At 34.8% G+C, this 22,094-nt stretch overlaps 1 protein-coding gene across 1 annotated transcript in view; it reads right to left on the reverse strand.

Moving 5' to 3' along the window:
• Positions 1-1,403: 1,403 nt before the first annotated feature.
• The window catches only part of LOC150086480 (cystathionine gamma-lyase-like), a 73,064-nt gene continuing 52,373 nt past the window's right edge, over positions 1,404-22,094 (reverse strand). Inside the window, exons 9-11 of the mRNA XM_090371418.1 lie at positions 19,494-19,668; positions 16,143-16,281; positions 1,404-1,543 (exon numbers count right to left, since the gene is read on the reverse strand). Coding sequence (XP_090227544.1) covers positions 1,514-1,543; positions 16,143-16,281; positions 19,494-19,668 — 344 coding nt within the window. The 3' untranslated portion in view covers positions 1,404-1,513. The remainder of the gene's footprint in view (positions 1,544-16,142; positions 16,282-19,493; positions 19,669-22,094) is intronic.

Raw genomic sequence — 22,094 nt, forward strand, 5'->3', positions numbered from 1 at the left:
TTTTAATAAACTGAGCACCTCCTGTTTATTAAAATTAGGCATACTATTTGTGTTGTATTAAACCACTGAATTGGAGGGGAGGGGGAGAATCCTGGGATTTTCATATAATTGCTAAAAACTAACAGCATTTTTTTTTTTTTTGCTTAATGTTGGAATTCAGTATAACTAGCGATATGTTTCAGAGAATTAAATTGCAGTTAGTTTCCAATAGTGTTCAATGTGTGCTTTAAATATTAAAGTGATCTCTAAACTTTAAATTCCTAAAGAATGCTATCTAAAGCTGCATCATTTTGGACTCCTTTAGGAGTCCAAAATGATGCAGCTTTAGTTATTTAGATGCCAAAATAAATGTTTTATTTTACAAGGTGATGCCTTCCTTAACCTATTCATTAACAGAATGAATGTCATTAACAGAATTTACAAACATTAATAACTATCTAGTCATTTTTATTTAAATATATCATCTGCTTTTGTTTTTTCCATACGTCAAAATATGCATTACTATAACTATCACTGAAGATTGATAATGATGCAGGCATAAATTTTCCAAACACTATATACTAGTTAAACTACTTAGCTTTGCACAAATCACAGTAACCAAATAATGTGTAATTATTTTACTTGAGTGATAACGGTTCTGAATCACACAGGTAAATCCACTGTGATTCCAGAAGAATCCATAATGTGCCTCAAATCTCTCTAACCCCTGCTTTTATGTTCTCTGATGTTCTCTTTTGTTTATAACATGAAGATATTTAATTAATATTAGAATAGATAATGGTGCCAGTTAGAAATTATAGAAATAATTTAATGTGTTTAAAAAAAAAAAAAAAAGGACAGTGGGTTGCACACTCTTGGATTCCCTTCGATTTCTAAGTTTTATATAGTCTTTGAAGTAAATAAATAAATTTTCTGTTTATACTCCGGCATGACAACCAAGTCAGTAGAGTTTACAATAAATCGTCAATACAAATATTTATCATATTTAGTAGTCACGGGCTTGAAGCCCAGGCCACTCAAAGAACGCGTGCTATGCACTCTCGCTCCTGACCACTCGGTTACATCAGTATGAGTGCTGACAATAAATTTCCCTGCATGCACTGTTTATAAAGGCAAATTTTTTTTCATCATGGTTGCATTACCTTTTTTTTATTTATTGATGTTTGTTTGTTACCTATGTGTTTATTGTTCTTTTTGGTGAATAAAGTATGTGAGAGAAAAGAAGACAAGATACAAATTAACATCCCATCAAAATCTGAATATGCATCTTAGTGTAAAGGAACTTTCAAATAATAATAAATGAACATAATAAAAGCATTACTCTGCAGTTATCTGCCTGCATATTTTACCCAACCACAGAATCTTGTGACCTCATAAATGTGTGAAAAAAATTACACCATACATAACCAATTTAACTTTTTTTAATTATCACCTTTCTGTTATAGAACTAATGGAAGAATCAGTATACAGATAGTCAGCAAAATTCATACCTTCCCAAGAATTACTGAAAACGCTACACATTCAATTTCTTCTTTATGTTTTTCTGGAAAGTAAAGTATAAACAAAATTAAAAGGTTGAAGTGTTAATAACAATAAGCCATAAATTTAACAACACAGTTCTGTGTACAGGTGGTCCTCAGCTTAAGACAGTTTGATTATATTGCAAGCAAACTGCCACCAATGTTATTACTTATAGCAATCTGACACATCCTCTTTGGCATTTAGTGGATTCACTACTTGTCATTCATTTGGGGAGGTAGAGATGAAGAATTCTTGAGCTCCTTTTCAAATCTCAGGCAGAAATAGCAGGGTTTTTTCTGCTATTTCTTGTTAGTTGGTTTATCGACCTACAAAACATGCAAATCAGCTGGTAAATGTCCACTTCTGGAGACATAGAAAACATGTGAATCTGCATCATGCTACTCACACTTATTTCTGCACACTAAACATTTCACACAGTCTGCTATCTGCTGACATCATTGCTTAAATATGTTTATTTTTGATTTTAATATTTCATCCTTAATGCATATATAACAAAAGAAAAAGATTATTACTAGACACTGAATTATATGCATTTGCAAATTGTGGCTATATGTACGGCCATCATCACTGATGGGATGATGACAGTATGTTTATAATAACAGTTATATTTTGCTATAAAAAATTTACAGAATATAAAATGTCAAAAATATAATATATTAAATTTATGAAATCACTGATTGCCAATCAGCAAAGATTTTACAATGAATGGCAGTTATCTTTTGTGTTGGCTATGAAATGAATGATCAATGCAGAAAGAAAATGTCCAGTCACTTTGGTTAATGTGGATTTTTTTCTGCCTTTAAAATGATTTTAGGAAAACAAATGCCAAAGAATTACAATGGACCAGTGAAAAATATATTGCTTATTGTAGCAAGGTTACTCCTAGTTGTAAAATGACTAACTAACATTTACAGTTAATAAAATGTTTTAATACTTTTAAATAATGAATACAGAGAAACACTAATTTAGTTAATTTCAATAAACTGGTAATAAGCGTAAAAATGTTATTGCATGTAACAGTATTTTGGTGCATATTTTTCATTTTGCCAATTTTTAGAAATTATCCGATATCTAGTTATTACACACTTAATGCAATGCATAACGGTGATGCTAGTTTCACTTCTGCACACAAAGAAACATGTTATCCAGTTAAAAACATGTAAACTTTTGCATAAATGCTTTTTGATATTAATTTGTTCTTAATTTGGCTTTGGTTACTTAATATTAGTATGAAATTATTTCAAAATCAAATTAGAATTTAAAAAAAAAAAACACCTCTTTTGATGCAATACTAATTTATTAATCTTAAAACAGCTATGTATTAAAATCTTCATGTATTCAATTCTCTTAACCACCATAGCGAATTGAGAAGAGCCGTGGAAAGTCGACAGCCATCAACCCCCCCCCCCCCCAAAACCAACCAATATCGCAAGCTAAGATGAGAACTGAAAAACAATTGTCGAAAAAGATCTTGAAACCACGAAATAAATATACATCAAATCACAAATAATTTAAACTTTAAAATTGTCTAAAACTTCTTTTAAGGGACCAACTTATTTGGACCGTTTCTTTGTTCACAAGAATTAAAAAGCAATTTGAGAATGATATCCCCCTGTTTTATATAAACTTATCAAAACCTGAGGAGATTATTTATACGGACCAATGTATGAATTACTGTTCATACATGTGCATTAGAGTCCAAGTGTTCGAAATACTGTAAGGTCTGCGTACATTAACGGAGTCAGCATTTAATCTTATTTCTAATGTTTCCGCAATTAATAATTTAAAATATTCCTGCTGTGTATTTAGGACTTTCTTTCGATTCATTAAAAAGGAACAAGTGTTCATCCTTGATAGCACGAAAAGCAAGCTCTGAGGCACATGTCCTATCTGCCCTAACTGATGCCGCATGCTGCTGTATCCTCATCGAAAGAGAATTTTGGGTTGAGCTGATATAAGCGGAATTGCACCCACCATAAGGAATATTGTAAACAATGTTGTGTGCCTCCATGGTTGAAATGGCACCAATTGCTCTGTTTCAAAACGACATGGAGTTTACTCATAGGTTGTGCAACTATCTTAAATTCGGTGTTCTTAAAAATGTTAATGAGTTGTCTGCCAAATATTGTATATAAGGAACTTTAATAAAATATTTCTGATCCAATCTGTTATTTGTAGTACCTGTCTCCAATTTATATTTTGCCTGTTGTCTAATTTTCATGATGGTACCCAATGTGTAACCCCTATTTAGAAATCTTTTAGTAAGTTCCATAAGTTCATCTAATAAGAATACCTGAGTAGAGCTGTATTTACATGCATTGTGATTAAAAATAAAAATAATAAACTGATTAAAAATAATGCTCCATTTATCCGTGGAGGGATGATAGCTAGAACAGTGTATTACACTGTTCTAGTATCATTCTTTACAATATTCCTTGTGTGGTTGCAATTCAGCTTATATCTGCCCAGACACGATAGGAGGGATTACATGTTAAAAGCCTTGTGGATTAATTCAAGACTTAAAGTACTCTGCAAGGCTGTTGGGGGGAAATTTCTATCAGCTTGGCTCACACTTGTAGGTAAAAGGAATTTGTTTTGTAGAGATGGGATACACTTAAACAAAGGTGGTGTAAAAGTTTTTGCCAGTATTATTGAGGAAACTGCTAGTTAGGGGGGGGGGATGTGGGTAATACTAACACACATTTATCTGATAATATTGGTCAAAGTAACTCTTGCACATACCTCAAGAGTTATTATCTAGATGTTCTGGGGGGCAGAAACGTTTCAAGTGAGCAGGTAGCTAATTCCAGGGAAGAGAGCCTAAAAAACTTCAAGGGTTGATAAATATACAAGAACAGCAAGTCTTAATTTTTTTTATATAGTAACATGTCAACAAAATGAGTGAATCCGAACCGCTGGTTAAAACAAGTAACATGGATATAATAGGACTTAGGGAAATGTGGTGCCACCCGGAAATAGGGGATGACGAGTTTCAGTATGGCTTGTATAATGTATCCAGTTATATTATATATTTATTTATTATATTATTATTTTATATATATTATATTATAAATTTTATCCAGTTATATTAAAGGAGGCAGCAAAGGAAGTAAGCAAACCATTAGCCATAATTATGAGAGCTTCCTTGGACTCAGGGGAGGTACCCACAGACTGGAGATGTGCAAATGTGACCCCAATTCACAAAGGAGGATCAAAGGCTGACACATGTAATTATAGACCTGTGAGTTTAACTTCTGTTCCAGGAAAATTAATAGAGGCACTGGTTAAAGAAGCACTGCAGGATCATCTAGACAAGACTTCAGTTATAGCTTGGACACAGCATGGTTTTGTTAAGGGGAAATCTTGCCTGACCAATTTGATTGGATACTATGATGCAGTCACAAAAGAACTGGATGCAGGGAATAACTTTGATATTATATACTTGGATCTTAGAAAGGCTTTTGACACTATTGCACACGGAAGACTGCTGCACAAATTGGAGCAGTGTGGCATTGGAGGCAAATTGCTGCTATGGATAAAGGGGTGGTTGAGGGTAAGAAGAGAGAGTGGTAATCAATGAACACTACTCATCGTGGACTAATGTTATTAGTGGAGTCCATCAGGGTTCAGTGTTGGGTCCATTATCGTTTTCTGTATTTATAAATGATATTGATGATGGTATATCAAGCTTAATGTCCAAGTTTGCAGACGATACGAAGGTTGGCAGGGTTGTCAAGGACACTACTGACACTATGCTACTACAGGATCTGGAAAGGTTGAGCAGATGGGCTGAGAGGTGGCAAAAGAAGTTTAACATTGACAAATGTAAAGTACAGTAAACCCCCGCTATTCGCGGGGGTTACGTTCCTGAGAAATGTTGTGAATACCGAAAACGCGAATAGTGAGTTATGGCTCCCATAGTAATAAAGGGGTTCCGTTCCAAAGTATGAAATATATAAGAAAAACTAGTCTAAAATTTTGTCTATGTATGTATTATATGTACCTTCATAACATGACTATGTACATAGACAGTACATAGTGAAATGCAAGCATATGGCATCGAAATGAAAATAAGAAACAATTTAATATTAAATGTAATATTTATTAGAAATTTCAAACAAATCTTTCAATCCAGCGCCTTTGCTATAGCTAAAAAAACTTATCCCACCAGTGCTATCACCAGTTTCGCTAAAGTGTTGATAAAGGAGTTTTGCCTTTTCACGAATGATGAGTGAACTTAACGGAATTTTATTTTGAGTTCGGTCTTCTATCCACAGATTTAAAGCTTTTTCCATTTTTTCTAATTTAACATCACGAGTTACAGAGCAAGTTTTTGAAGCAATTAGTGCGTTTTCACGGATACTATGGCGGATTTTTTCTTCTGATTTCTAGATTGATCGCACCGTTGACTCATTGATTTTATAATGTTTTGCCACTGAGAAGACACTTTTACCAATGGAAATTTTGTCCAATAACTCAATTTTATTCGTTAATGTCATCACCTTCTTTGATATTTTCACATTCCCTTGTTATTCGTAGCCATATTTTTGTATGGGGTAGAAAGAACGTGTCCAAATAAAGTCACTTTTTTCCGTTAACACATTCGTAAAAGTCTGTTTTACACTGCAAAACAGTAGATTTATCATTTTTGTAAGCATATAAATTTATTCAATTTATAAGCATATAAATTAAAAGCAAACGATGAAACCTTCCATGACAAGCACATAACACACACTGAACAAGGATTAGCGAGAAACATCCACGCTCACGATTTTGTCACCCCTCTCCCCCACCCACTGAGCGCTGTTTTGACTGGGAAAGATAATTTTAGCCATGCCCATGTTTTTTTATGGAGGAAAATGTTCACGGCGCTTTAAAATTCACATTTTTTTAGGTTTCATTTTATATTAAATCAGCGATCACGAATACGCGAATACAGATACCACGAATAGCGGGGGTTTACTGTACTACATATGGGAAACAGCAACCCCAGAGCAACGTATCAACTCTGTGGTACTACACTGACAGTGGTAGAGAATGAAAGGGACCTGGGGGTAGTTGTGCAGGCAGATATGAAGTTCTCTGAGCAGTGCAGACGGGCTGCAAGAGTAGCTCATGGTGTATTGTCAAATATATATAGGAATTTTTCTAGCAGGGATAAGGAGGTGATTATTCCCTTGTATAAGGCAATGGTCAGGCCACACCTAGAGTACTGTATACAGGTCTGGAGGCCTCATTTCAAGAAGGATGTAGAGCTGCTGGAACGAGTACAGAGAAGGGCAACAAGATTAGTGAATGGAACAAAGGGGTGCTCTTACGAAGAAAGGCTTAAGTTTTGCAAATTACAGTCTGGAGACTAGTCACCAGCGAGGTGATCTGATAGAGGTGTATAAAGCCTTGAATGGTTTGAGCATGCTCAATGCTGATAGGATTCTTCCTCTTGCTCAGAATAATCACCTGAGAGGGCATAAATTCAAATTGAGGAAAGACAGATGTAGGATAGACGTGCGGAAATTTGCCTTTAGCCAGCGGGTGGTTGGTTGGTGGAACAGACTTCCATCCCTTGTTGTGGAAGTTGATAGCCTAAATAAGTTTAAGGCTCAACTGGACAGGTATTTCGAACAAACAGAGGGGTGAAGTGGAAGTGTTTTTTTTTTTTTTTTTTTTTTTTTTGGCTGATGCTGCATAAGCTTGCTTTCTTGCATCAAATGCGTCTACTGATGCTAATGTATTTAGGAAGGATAGGGTAAATAGAAGGGGGTGGTGGGGTAATGCTTCTTATCAGAAGCAGCCTGTGTGCGATGATAGCTTTCCCGGATTCAGACGTTTCATGTGCTAGTATAGAATCTGTATGGTGTGAGATAGTTGGAAACAAAAGGTATAATGCAAGTAGGAGTAATCTACAGACCAGGTGATTGTGAAGATTATGACGAAAGCTTCTACATGCAAATGGAATGGGTAAGTAAGTGTCAATGTCTTATTATGGGTGATTTCAATTTGCCTCTAATTGATTGGAGAAAATCGGAAGGAAACTTGACATGGGGAACAAAATTTTTAAATCAACTAGATGATTGTTATTTGTATCAACATGTCAGGGAAAGTACTAGAGAAAAGAATATCCTAGACCTCATCATCACCCATGAATCAGATGACATAACAGGACTGACAGTAGTGATCACGGAGTTCTACGGTGGATGATGAAGAGAGAGGTAGCAGTAGTAAAAGACAAAGGAATGGGTTATAATTTCAGAAAAGGAAATTATGATGCCTTAAGGTACTACGTGGCCTCTATTAACTGGGTATATATCGCACAGAGAACGAATACAATTGAACTGTGGTATGCTTTTAAAACATTAGTCACAGACGCCTTGAATGCATATTTACCATTAAAAAAAATACCTCACAAGGAAAGTTCCAAGTTGGATTAATAGTTTATGAGAAATCACTAGCAAAGGGGGGGGGATAAGGAATTCTTCACATATATAAATGCTAAGAACAACAGGATAAACCAAATTGGACCTATACATAAGGTAAAGGGGGATAGTATTAAATACACCAGCTGCCGTTGCAGATGAACTGAACAGTTATTTTGCATCAATATTTACTGAAGAAAAACCTTTTGTGGCAATGGAAAATTGTGGGAGCCAATTTGAAAAATATGTAATTAATGATATTGAAATTTTGCAAGATTATTTAATGAAAAAAACTTTCGAGCCTACAGGCCAGTAAGGCTCCAGGAGTTGATGGAATATATTCTATAATCTTAAGGGATGTGGCAAGTGAGTGCATTGAACCACTGAGGCTAATTATGCGAGCATCACTAGACTCTGGGGAGATTCCGTTGGATTGGAAAAGTGCCAATGTATCTCCCATACATGAGGGTGGTTATAAGAGTGAAGTGGGAAATTATCGATCTGTCAGTCTGACTTCAGTGGTAGGGAAAATCATGGAGGCAGTGATCAAGGGTGGAATTCAGGATCATTTGGATAGAACTGAAATTCTCAAGGATACTCAGCATGGTTTTGTAAAGGGAAAATCATGTTTAACAAATCTGGTTCGCTATTTTGAAAACGTCACTCATCAGCTGGATTTAGGGAATAATTTCGATATTGTTTATTTATATTTCAGCAAAGCTTTTGACTCAGTCCCACATGAGCAGTTGCTTTATAAGCTGGAACAGGTTGGAATCACTGGGAAAATCCTTAGATCGATATCAGAATGGATTCAGGGCAGGAGGCAGAGAGTTGTGATAAATGGCTATTCCTCAGACTGGGTTGATGTAAGAAGTGGGGTTCCCCAAGGATCAGTATTAGGACCATTGTTGTTTTTAATTTTCATAAATGACATTTGATGAAGGGATAGAGGGCGTGATGTCTAAATTTGCAGATGATGTTAAACTTGGTAGAGTAGTTAATGATCACTGTCAAGCTGAGCTTCTTCAGAGAGACCTAGATAGACTTCAGGAATGGTCAGAAAAATGGCAGCTATGCTTTAATCCAACAAAGTGTAAGGTATTACACCTGGGAAACAGTAATCCCAAAATAACTTATTCACTTGGTGGAGTTCAACTAAACCCAGTACTGGAGGAAAGGGACTTGGGTGTTACGATACGGTCAGACATGAAATTCTCTGAGCATTGTAAACAGGTTGCAAGGTGGCCTATGGTGTCCTATCGATGATCTATTGAACTTTTGCATGTAGAGATAGGGACGTGATAATCCCATTATATAAGGCTTTTGTTAGATCACACTTGGAATACTGTGTTCAAGTATGGAGACTGCACCTAAAGAAAGACATCGAGCTTCTTGAAAGGGTGCAAAGATCTCGCCTGGTGAGATCGGCAAAAGGGCATCCTTATGAAGAAAGACTTTGATGTGGGTTGCAGAATTTGGAAACTAGACACCTTAGAGATTTGATTGAGGTGTTTAAGGCTCTGAGAGGCATCAGTAAAATGAATGAGGACGAAATTTTCAAAATTATAAATGATGCTAGAACTAGGGGACATAAATTCAAGTTACGGGGGGGAGATGTTTAGATTGGACTGCAGGAAGTTTTATTATAGCTAGTGAGTTATAAATTACTGGAATAAGTTCCCTACATGGGTGGTAGAGGCTGACAGTTTGGGGAAATTCAAAGGTCATCTGAATAGTACCTTCGGGTGAGGGAAACACATAGGATGATATGTTTAATTCCTTTTCTTTTATTAATTATTAGTTTTTTTTTTGGCTGGTGCAGCATAAGCCATAGGCTTTCTTGTACCATGCGGCCATTACTAATACTAAGTTTATATAAAACAGGGGGATATCACTTGCAAACTGTTTTTTACTTCTTGTGAACACAGAAACGGTCCGAATAAGTTGGTCAGTCCATTAAAAGAAGTTTTAGACAATTTTAAAGTTTAAATTATTTGTGATTTGATGTATATTTATTTTGTGGTTTCAAGATCTTTTTCAACAACTGTTTTTCAGTTCTCATCTTGGCATGCGATATTTAGTTGGTTTTGGGGGGTTTATGGCTGTCAACTTTTCACGGCTCTTCTCAATTCACTATGGTGGTTAAGAGAATTGAATACATGATGACTTTAATACGTAGCTGTTTTAAAACTCAAACTGATTTATTTAATATTAAACATGGGACATTGACTCATATAATAATACATTCGTCCATGACTGAGTGTCGAGAGAACTACAGTCCTACAAAAAGGTATGAGGTTTCCTCTTATAATTTAAGATTAATAATAGGACATATTGGGCTTCATTGCTCGTTTGATTTTATCAACTTCTGGATCTGAATTCTAGCAAATTTCAGCTTTAACCCAAAGTTAGACATTGACTGACAGACACTAGCTCCTCAGCTGATTTTGAAATCTAATTTTCTTCTCCCATTTATTGTTAATTGTTTACAATTACTCAGAAATACAATAACAGAATGCAGCACTTATGATTTGTAATGTACTCTGAAAAGTTAATTTGATAATCTTGAAAAATGTCCATATGTCTACTCCACGGGGCCCAGACACATGAAACGCAGATTATCTGGAAAAGATAAAAATTGCCTAACAAAATGATGGAAAAGGTCATTTCTCAAAGGTAAGGAAACATAGCAGGAAGGCTATTTCATCAGAAGTGAATGAACTATCAAAGTCTGCAATCAGAAGGCAAGTGGACCTTGCTCTTACGATGCAAACAATTCACAAAAAAATGGTTTTTAAAGCATTTAATATTTATATCTATAAAAAAAAAAAAATGTGTATCTGGCTTTTGGTGCAGAAGTATACTTTCTATTTATTTCAATATGGTCTACTGGAAATCAGCTTTGATTTCTTTTTGACTTGCATTATCTATTCTAAGAATACAAGCTGCTAAAGTCTGAGGACCATCTATATACATATAATCTTTGAAAATTCCAGTCTTATATAAGGGAAAAAAAAAATATATATATATATATACAAAATATGAAAAGTTATATACCTGCCAATAAACATAGTTCTGACATCAGAGAACAGGTATACTCTAAATAAATCTACATTTTATACCAACTAAATTAGAAAAAGTGGTTATTAATGTAATTCAACAATTTATTAAAAACAGGTGAGCAGCAGGCCAAGTAAAAACTACTGAAATATGTGGACTAGAAGAAATATTTTTGTCCCTCTTTCTATTCTAGTCTTCAAAACAAGTCTTTTTTTAACATGGTTTTAGTTCTTTCACTCAATTTCACCATCTTTATTTGCATCTGTATTGCATTACATTCAAATAACAGTATTTTGCAAAAGAAAAACTAAAAATAATATGTTTAATAGTAAAAGAAAAGAAACAGATGACCAAAATGTTAAGTGGTTGCATAAGCAATATCCAACAACACATTACATAATATATATATATATATAAAAATGCAGAAAATGGGTGAAGAAACAAATATTGAAGAAAGAAGTGAAAATGGAAGGAATATGTATCTAGAAATTTTGGAAAATACAGGGTCATTGAAAAAGGTGTCCATAATTTCCCCTTTAATTATCTTCAGAAATATTTGACTGATTGCTGTGATCGTAGCAGGAAACAGTATGGTAACTCACTAAGGTTTATTTGACACCTCAACATTCAACAATGACCTTGGCTACACCGTGAGTGTGCGCAGAATGCCGCCTATGTGCACTGCCTCAGTTAGTGTCGGCCACCAAGAAGTCCTGACCTGACCTGACACCATTTTTCTTGTGGGAGCTACCTAAAGAACATCGTCTACACAGAAAAGATTTGCAATCTGCACCATTTAAGAGAGAGGATCACAGCTGCAATAGCAACCGTTATGCTGGAAATGACTGAGCGTACATGGACAGAGATTGACTACCACTTTTTCTGAGCAATGAATGGTGCTCATATTGAAACATAGGTATGAAGTAAAACTTGAGATATTCCTGTAGATATTAACAAATAAATCAACTGATTGATGTAAGTATTTGCATTGTTATTTTATCATGAAATCACAGACACCTTTTTCGATGACCCCGTATTAAGTATGGGGCAAATACAGCCAATAAATTTATACCAGTGCCACCTGACCATGCTGAGGCCAAAAAAGTGTGAAATATCACTAATATGGTATGATAAACCAATCACAAAAGAAAAACAGATATTGGACAATTAGAGCACTGAACAAAAAAAACAGACGACCCTTGTATCGAATCTCATCAGAGGCCCCTGGATACAACAGCTATGAACAGAGGCAGACATTCACTGAAATGCCAGCCCACCGAAGCAATAAAATCACATCACAGAGACCCTAACGCAGTAACTGTAAAAACATGAAAGCTTAAGAACTTGCCCCTAAAAACCAGACTGCCGTCAAAAATAATGAAATGAAGTTGATAACAAAAAATAAATAGATTATAGAGGGCAGTATGAGCAGTGCAAAGCACTACTGCTCACTACACCCATTAGAAATAAAACTGTCAAAATAATAACGAATAGTAAAAATAAAGAAAGTGCAATACTCAACAGTATGTCACTTAATATATAGAGGCAATATGAAAAAAAAAAAATAATAATAAAAATAAATAAATAAAAAATGAAGAAAATGAGCAGCAGTTTTCTTTGCTCATTTCCTGCATTTTTTTCCCCATATGTTATGCAATGTTTTGCTTGATATTGCTTATGCAGCCACCTACATTCATATATAGAGCAAGGGTGGCCAATGAGTTGATCGTGGCTTTAATTTTGGTCGATCACGACGAATTTTAAATATACACTCATCCTTCGATTTGTGCAGTCAGGTATACTACCAAAATTTTATATTGCGCAGCGGGTTTCGCTACCTGAGTGTTATTTTTTTATTTTTATGAAGCTTCAAAAATAGGAATGAAGAGCAGATTTTGTATTTTTTTTTTTTTTTTTTGCATGATTTAAGATATTTCATTGAAGGAAGAACACATTTCACCATAATAATGTAAAATACCACAGAATTCCAGCTGTCGGTATTATTGCAAATGCAATAAGATTGAGTTTACTATCCGTTTATAATTAGATTGCACTAAACCTGTACTCCCACCTCTCTTAAAACCTGATGGTTCAATTGCCACCTCAGCTAAAGATAAAGCTGACTTACTGGCATTCTACTTTTCTTCTAATTTTTGTATTGATGATCTTGGTAAACCACCTCCTAACATTTTCAGTATAGTCCACTCAATGCCTTCCATGGTCTTTCGAAAGGATGTCAGAAGAACTTTGAAATCTTGATGCCAAGAAAGCTCTAGGTCCTAATGGTATTTTTTCCACTTGTTCTCGAAACTTGTATGTCTGAGCTTACCTTTGTTCTGAATTGTCTTTTTATACTTTCTTATTCCACTGGTGTTTTTCTAATGCTTGGAAATTTTTCATATACAGACTTCCTAAAAAAGGGTAACAAATCCTTCTGATCCAATTATTATTCCACTGCACTCACTTATATTCTTTCTAAAGTAATAAAGAAACCCATTAACCACCAACACCTAAATTATTTAGGCATATATGTTTCCCATTTATGGACAAATTCAATGGAAAAGTTTGGTGAACCTCAAGCAGTTGCTTTTAACATTCAAAGGCTGTTGATTGTGTTTGGCATAAGGGCCTTCTAAATAAGCTTCCATTTTATGGATTGCCAACTGTTTTTTTTTGTAATTGAGTATCCAGTTTTCTCCCTGACCACTCACTGCAGGTAATGGTACATGGCTCTCTGTCGTCTAAATTTCAGTTCAGTTGTTTCTCCCACTCTTTTCCTCTTGTATATTAATGACATTTTTCCACTGTTTCTGCCGATGACAGCACATTGCATTCCACCATACAATTTAAGAAATCTTGTCCTGCACAAACAGCAGATTTAACTTCTCGAATATCCACCACCACCTCCTTAAATGCTAATCCCCAGGTAATTCTCCAATGAGGCAAAAATAACTTAGTAAATTTCAATCCTTCTAAAACTAAGTCCTGTTTTATAACTTGTAAAAAGAACTTCTGCTCCTATGATGACACTCAGGTTTACAGACAAGGTCATATACCTTTATTAGGATTACCCTGATTTCTAATCTCTCTCTCTCTCTCGGCATAAGCAAATCACAAATAGTGCTTCCTCTGCATCTAACTGGATTTTCTCTTTTGCTTTCAGTGTTACTTTTCTTCTTAACAGCTACTCGTTATGTACAAATCTCAAATATACAAACCATTTTGCCCACATCTGGGGCAATGCCCCCACAACTTCTCCCAGGCTCGATGCCATTCAAAAGAGGGCAGTTAGGTTAATTAATGACCCAGCTCTTACAAAGTCTCCCCACTTTCTTTCTCAGATGTGCTGTTTCTGCTGTACAGCTTTTCTATAGATACTTCCACGTGTGCTGTTTTTCTGAATTGGCTTCTATAATTCCCCTCCCTCTCTCTCTTACAAACCAGTTCAACATCTACTTACTGTCCAACTTAGACTACTTCTAGAACCAACTTTTCTTCTTCTTCCTTATTTATCCAACAATCTCCCTTCATATGTATTTTCTGAAAATTACAATCTACAGAAAGTGAAGTCTAATGTCAGCAAAGTATCTTCTTTCATCATCTCAACCTTCAATCCATGCATGGTACTCAGTACTAAAGGTTCCAATACCTTTTGTTTGGGGGTTTCATAAAAAAAAAAAAAAAAAAAAAAAGTTAACATAATCCTTAGAGGCAAAGTTTAAACTATTTCATTGCAGTTGTCTCATATAACAATAGTTTATACACTGAAAGCAGGTTTCTTACAATGGGCAACTGTTCAAAAACCAGATGATGCACAAATTTTTTTTATGCATCCTAAGTTCTGTAATGGGGCAACTGCTTTTGAGGTGGCTTGCATGTGTTTTAAAATTAGTGGTTGCAGAACCAAGGTAACATTAGAACCTGATTGGCATGAAATTTCATGAATAAGAGTTTCCTAAGACAGAAGTTTAGTTCCTCATAAGTGGACAAAGTAAGCTCAAGGTTTGTATTATATATGAGTTGTTGCAAGTGGTACTCCAATTGGCAGTAGTACAGGCATGTTAGGTTAATAATGTGACTAGTGTTTGAATTATCTCTGCAGTTGTTAAAAAAATTTTAACAACTGCAATTTTTGTACTAAAATGTATATAAAAATTACTAACATGTAGATTAGTGCAAATGCATCATTTTAACATAGCTATCTATCAAAGTAGTTGAATTAATTAATTAAATTGGCATCGTTTTGGTTATATCTCATATTGTGACTGCCTTCACAATGAGTTTCCACGGTATTGTACTACCTCGAATAAATAACACTTCACCAGTGGGGAAGACTATTGTTATTTATTCTCGGCGGATACCACCACCACCCAGATGGCACCGTTTCAAAGCTTGTTGGCTTCTCTTCGGTGGGTGGGCAGGTACCCTGGTGTTGCAATAGTGACAACCCAGTTATGAAGTATAACTTCAAAATATGAGAGATGCCTGATGGTGTGTAGTGATACAGACTAAAGTATTTAGGGGCAAAGGCCTCATGCTACGAGGTAGAATGATTAACATGTAGGTTAGTGCAAATGCATCATTTTAACATAGCTATCTACCAAAGTAGTTGAATTAATTAATTAAATTGGCATCGGGTTGTCACTATTGCAACACCAGGATACTTGCCCACCCACCGAAGAGAAGCCAACAAGCTTTGAAATGGTGCCATCTGGGTGGTGGTATCCGCCAAGAATAAATAACAATAGTCTTCCCCACTGGTGAAGTGTTATTTATTCAAGGTAGTACAATACCATGGCAACTCGTGAAGGCAGTCACAATATGAGATATAACCAAAATGATGCCAATTTAATTAATTCAACTACTTTGGTAGATAGCTATGTTAAAATGATGCATTTGCACTAACCTACACGTTAGTCATTCTACCTCATAGCATGAGGCCTTTGCCCCTAAATACTTTAGTATATAAAAATTACTAAACAATACTAAAAATGCACCATGGACTAGCAGATGCCAATGCTGCACTTAAGAAGTTAGATAGGCCAGTAGGTAGGTCACTTGGTAATAAAAAATTATGGACTGGTGATTGAGAAACACAAGTTTAAAGTATATGCTAGACATACTTACAGAATGCTTTAAAGCCTGATCCAAATCTTGTAACAAATCATCCACAGATTCAAGTCCTACAGAGAGACGAATTAGATTATTTGTGATTCCAAGTTTTTCACGTTGATCTTCAGGGACAGAGGCATGTGTCATAAGAGACCTGAAAGCAAATACAACTAAAATCACCAAAGTTATTATATATATATATATATATATATATATATATATATAAAATGTCACTTAAGACAGGCTTAAGAACTATTAATTATATTCCATTATAGTACATATAAAATCTATGTACTATAACGGAATATAAGCTCTGTATAATCAATCTATTATAATAACTATAAAATCCATTGATTGCGATATTAGCTGTGTATATTGCACTGTCTATGTATTCTATGTATTTGCTGTGCACCCACGTAGTTTTTTTATGTACTGAATGTAACGTGTACAGTTAATTGTAAGATTCCTCTGGTTGCCCATAGTGGGAATCGTGTCCTACGTTTCTATGAATAAAGAATTTTATTATTATTATGTGAATCATGTCCAATTTAAAATATTCTTACTCTAAATAAGTGCTCATATATAGTTAATAAGAAACAAGATAAAATACGGATTCTACATAATAAAGTTTTAAATGATGATCGTAAATTGTTATTTAAAAATACTAAAATCAGACCAAGTTTTAAAACCCACAATATTATAACAAATGCTTGTGTTACAAATTTATAATTTAATAATGCTTCCTGTGCAGGACGTTGGAGACTTGTATGCACAATGGTGCAATTCATTTTTTTTGCCAATCCAATATCACTCATTTTATACTGGATGTTTCATCTGGTGATTATACTGAATATAACACCAGTAAGTGCAAAGCTTATATGGAAATCTGTGTCTTATAACTACATAATGCACTGCATCATCATCATTAGGAATTTTCCATTATACAATGGGTTCTCCTCAACCTAAAAAAAACCAAAAAAAAAAACCCCTATTTTTCTAGTCTTTTTTTGTTCTCTGTACTTCCTCTCTCAGTCTTCATCTTTCCATGCCTTTTTGAACTCCATCCACCCACACCTCCCTTGGTCTCCCTCTCTTCTTGGTACCACCATATTCATAATCACTTTTGGAAGTCTACCCTTCTCCATTCTTCTGATAGGTCCATACCACTTCAGCTTTTTTGTTTCAATTACCTGGATTATATCAGTTTTCAATCATTTGTCGAATCTGTTCATTTATTTTCTCCAGTAGTCCATTTCTGTTGCAAGCAATTTAATGTATGCTAGTTGTGCTTCCAGTTGAGTTATGTTTTGGAATTTTTTTAAGTGAAGTTCCTTGTGGTGCTTTATAAACACCTCAGTAGAAAAATAACTTATGTTTTGTAGACATCTTAACAAAACAAACAGAAGTAGTTTTCCTATACTGTTAAATGAAATAAGGTGCTACCAACAAAAGCTGAGAATGTAATTTGAAAGCAAATGTTCATTTAACTTCATTGATTTCTGCATCATACTCCTTGAAAGCAACTCATCCTGTGAAATTTAATATCCATCTGACCCCAGCAATTCTGCCATTGTTTGAAGCACATTTTAAATTCTTTTTCATTAATTTAAGTATCTTCTGAAATTTTCTTTTATTGAATCCAAGCGTTGCTAAATCTATTTCGTTTGAGTTTCAATTTCTTTTTTAGAAACAAGAAATTACAGGAAGCAAAGATCTATGGAATAATGGGAGAGGGGACCATAGGCATTTTGTTCTTGGTCAGAAACTGTCAGACAGAGAGAGTGGTATAAGCAGACATGCTGTCACAACAAAGCAATCAATCAATCAATCTCCATTTTTTTAGAGTGTTATCTTGCAGCCAGTACTTGTATTAATGACTGACAATTTGGCCTGGGGGATAATATAATGAATTTGCGATCCACAGAAATTAAAAATAAATAAAAAGAGCAAAGCTCTTCATATTTAACAGAACTTACCTAGCTTTTGGATGAGGTGATTATAGTGATTTCAAAGGAAAGAAATCTTAATCATCTTTAACTTCTCTAAGATCATAACAATTGTTTTCCTTTTATTCATCCATTAACAGATAAGGAATAAATTTAGAAGAAATCCTTTACACACTCAGTTCTTGCAATAAAAATCTGGTAGGTTTTGAAAGGTAAACACAAATAGTGAATTGCCTATCTTGCTGAATCTTTCAATGTTTTCATTTATTTTGCTTTTCAGCAGCTATTCAAAACAGTGGGTTTCTCCACAGAAGTTTGTCTCTTTTATATCTAGAAAAATCACCTGAATATTTGTGCTTCTCATAAAGTATCTTCTTTAAAGGTTGGTTGTAACCTGTTAAGTGTTTCCAAAGCAATTTTGTCAAGCTTGATGCAACCTCTGTTCCTTTGAATTGACCATTTCAGAAAACTGCAAAGCATGTACATATCTTCACTAAGAAAGCTTCACATAGATAACTTACAGAATGTGTGACTAAAAGTATACTCTATCACCAGTAGCTGGAAAATAAATTTCTATTATAGACAGCACTGTTACATGACCATTCTCATAACTTTTGGTTGGTAATTCATGAGTATTAGTATAGGAAAAATGATGCAAGGAAAAAAAAGCATATACAGCATCAGCCAGAAATGTTTTTTTTCTTAACCCACATATCTATGTCCTTAAAATGGGGTTTCCAAATCTGTACAGGTTTGGAAACCTCATTTTATTCCAGATGTCACCTAACGATTACTTTATACAATGGGTAATCACCTCCTCCTGGTAAAGTTACTATATATTATTGAGAGAACCGTACAAGCTGTTCTAGCGGCTTGTCTACACTATTCAGAGAACTTCACACATTGAACTGTAGAATTATTACCAGAACTTTTTCCTTATCAACTATCTCGAGTTTGTTCTACCCAAATGATATGTTATTCAAAGATTACCGTGATCCAAATGCAGTACACTGCATTTTTCGATTTTTAAACCTCAATTGCCATTTTTAATTCCATCAGTCAAGTTTATTTGGATTTTCTCAAAGTAACAGATCCTGATTGATTTCTGACATAAAATTTTAAATATCTACATTAATGTCATTGATAAATATTAAAAACAGTAATGGCTGCAGTCCTAACATTAGTCCACAAAGAGCAGTGACCTATAAACTTTTCGGTCTCCTACCACTTAGCCATTCCTTTATCCAATGCCACATTTCTCCAATTTATGTAACTGTTCATGCAACAGTACATAAATTGGAGGTTTAAACAAAACCCACTGTTTATAAACAATTCAACTAACTATCTTATTTATAAAGAAATGCATCTAAATCTCAGAACTTAAAACAAACACAAAATGAAAGTACTATTTTCAACTTACGGTATCTCTACCAAGCTCTCAATAGAACCTAAGCTTTCTGCCAACAAAAAAAGTTTTAAGCTCTTAGTAAATTCTTCAGCTTCAGGAAGATCTCCTTTGATGTAAAAACTAACCATACCACTGAACCCACTGCACTGACGACATGCCAGATCGTACTGAGGATGACTGGGCAAGCCTACATTGCACAAAAATAATTTACATTAAAAACACAAAATAAAACCTTTCAATGAAGTTTTATAGCAAAAAAAATCTTTTTAACCTTTTATAAGTGTGTGTATCACATTTTTCATGTGGGATTTGTGGAGTATGTATATACATTTTCAAGGTTTTTTAAAACAATGTGCTGCTATCTCTTCTTTGTTTTCAAATAACTCGGGACAGTTTATAATAGATAGAAGCATAAAAATAACTCTGAAAATTGGAGAGATCACAGCTGTTAGTTTCAGTTGTGCAACTGGAGTTTTAAAAAAAGCTAAAACTGAAAAAATTCCTTGGAATTTAGAACCAGAAGTTGAAGACACTGAATAAAATAATTTATAAATAGATATTATATCATAAAAAGAGTAATAATACATATTTTCTGAATAAAAATTTTTTTAACTTCTAATTTGATTTTTGATAATAATTTCACTCTCATCACATCATCATCAGCCATTTTCAATCCACTGCAGGATGAAGGCCTCTCTAGCAACTTTCCAGTTCCTTCTATTTTGTGCAATGGCCATCCATTTACTACCCACAAACTCATGAATTTCATCTATCCATTTCTGCCGTTGTCTTCCAGCTCCTCTTGGGTACCATTCTGTTATTTTCTTAGTCCATCTGTCATCATGTCTTCAAGCTATGTGTCCTGCCCAAGACCATTTTAGTTCTTTAGTTTTGATAAGAATGTCCTTTACTTGAGTTTGCTGCCTAATCCATGTGTTTCTCTTCTTATCTCACAGTCTGATTCTCAATATAATTCGTTCCATTCTTCGCTGTGTAGTTCACAGCTTTTCTTCAATTCTTTTGGTGAGTGCCCAAGTTTCACTTCCATAAGTCATGTTGGGGAGTATACATTGGTTCATTATTTTACGTTTCAGACAAACTGGGATATTACCTTCAGTATGTGACTATATTTTCTGAATGCTATCCAACCAAAATTTATTCTTCTCTTGACTTCCAGCCATTTATCATTATTACAGCTAATAACTTGTCCCAGATAAGTATATGATTCCACCTTTTCAATTACTGCTACTTCAATCATTATGTCCCTTTCTGTGGCATACTTGTTCATTATTATTTTTGTTTTAGCCATATTCATCTTTAGTCCAAAATCCTTACTAACTGTGCATAACTGATTATAAAGATTTTCCTCTAATTCTTTTTGATTGTGGCTTATGACCACAATGTCATCTCCAAATCGTAAATGGTTTAGGTACTCTCCGTTCACATTGACTCCTTTCTGCGACCAGTCTAATCTTCTGAAAGCTTCCTCAAGGGCAGCAGTGAAGAGCTTTGGAGATATTGTCTCCTTGTCGAACTCCTTTCTCGATTTTAAATTTCCTACTGTCATTGTCTAGTCTAATAAAGGAGGTAGCGTTCTCATATATTTTTTTCAAAATCATAATATATAGGGTATCTATGCCTTGTCTTTCCAGTGCCCGAAACATTGTCTTATGCTGTATGGAATCAAATACCTTTTCATAATCTACAAATGCCAGGCATAATGGTGTTTTATATTCATTTGTTTTCTCCATTAGCTGTGATATTACGTGAAGGTGATCCATAGTTGAGAATCCTGTCCTAAAGCCAGCTGGCTCTTTCGGGTGATTCTCATCAAGTATTCTTTCTAATCTGTTAGTAATGACCCTTGTGAACAACTTGTAGGTGTGGGATAACAAGCTAATTGGTCTATAATTTGAGGTATTGCTCAAAACATCAAAGGCAGATGTTGGGATATCAGAGACGTGGTGTCACACAGATATAAGGGATGCAGAACTGCAATTTGGGGAGTACAACATCTACAGAAAGGATAGACAGGATAGGAAGGGGGGAGGGGTTATGCTATTAGTTAAGAAATACATAAAAACCAAGGAAGTGAAGCCAGTCGACATTGCTGGACAGTGCAGTGTTGAGTCAGTTTGGTGTGACATAAGCATTGGGAGATCAAAATTGAGAGTAGGAGTGTGCTATAGGCCTAATGACTCTGATGAGTATAATAAGGAACTGTACAGGGAAATAGAGTGGGCCAGTAAATCAGAGAGTCTTATAATGGGAGATTTTAATTTCCCAGATATTGACTGGAATTTGGGGGCTGGTTACTCACACACTAGCAGGGCTTTTGTGGATTTATTGGATGATTGTTTTCTACATCAGCATGTTCGGGAGGCAACTAGAGGGAGTAATACTCTTGATTTGATTATCAGCAGTGATTCTTCATGCATTAAGAATCTGCAGATAAATGAACCACTAGGTGGCAGTGATCACAGTGTGCTGAAGTGGGATTTACTCAAAGAGGTAACTACCATTAGGGGTAAAGGGAAGGGTTATTGCTTCCGTAAAGGCGACTACGATGGACTGAGACAGTATTTAAATTCTATACAGTGGGACCAACTGATG

This window comes from Mastigoproctus giganteus, chromosome 4, assembly GCF_048544385.1.
Source record: "Mastigoproctus giganteus isolate SK-2022 chromosome 4, ASM4854438v1, whole genome shotgun sequence".
Taxonomy (NCBI): domain Eukaryota; kingdom Metazoa; phylum Arthropoda; class Arachnida; order Uropygi; family Thelyphonidae; genus Mastigoproctus; species Mastigoproctus giganteus.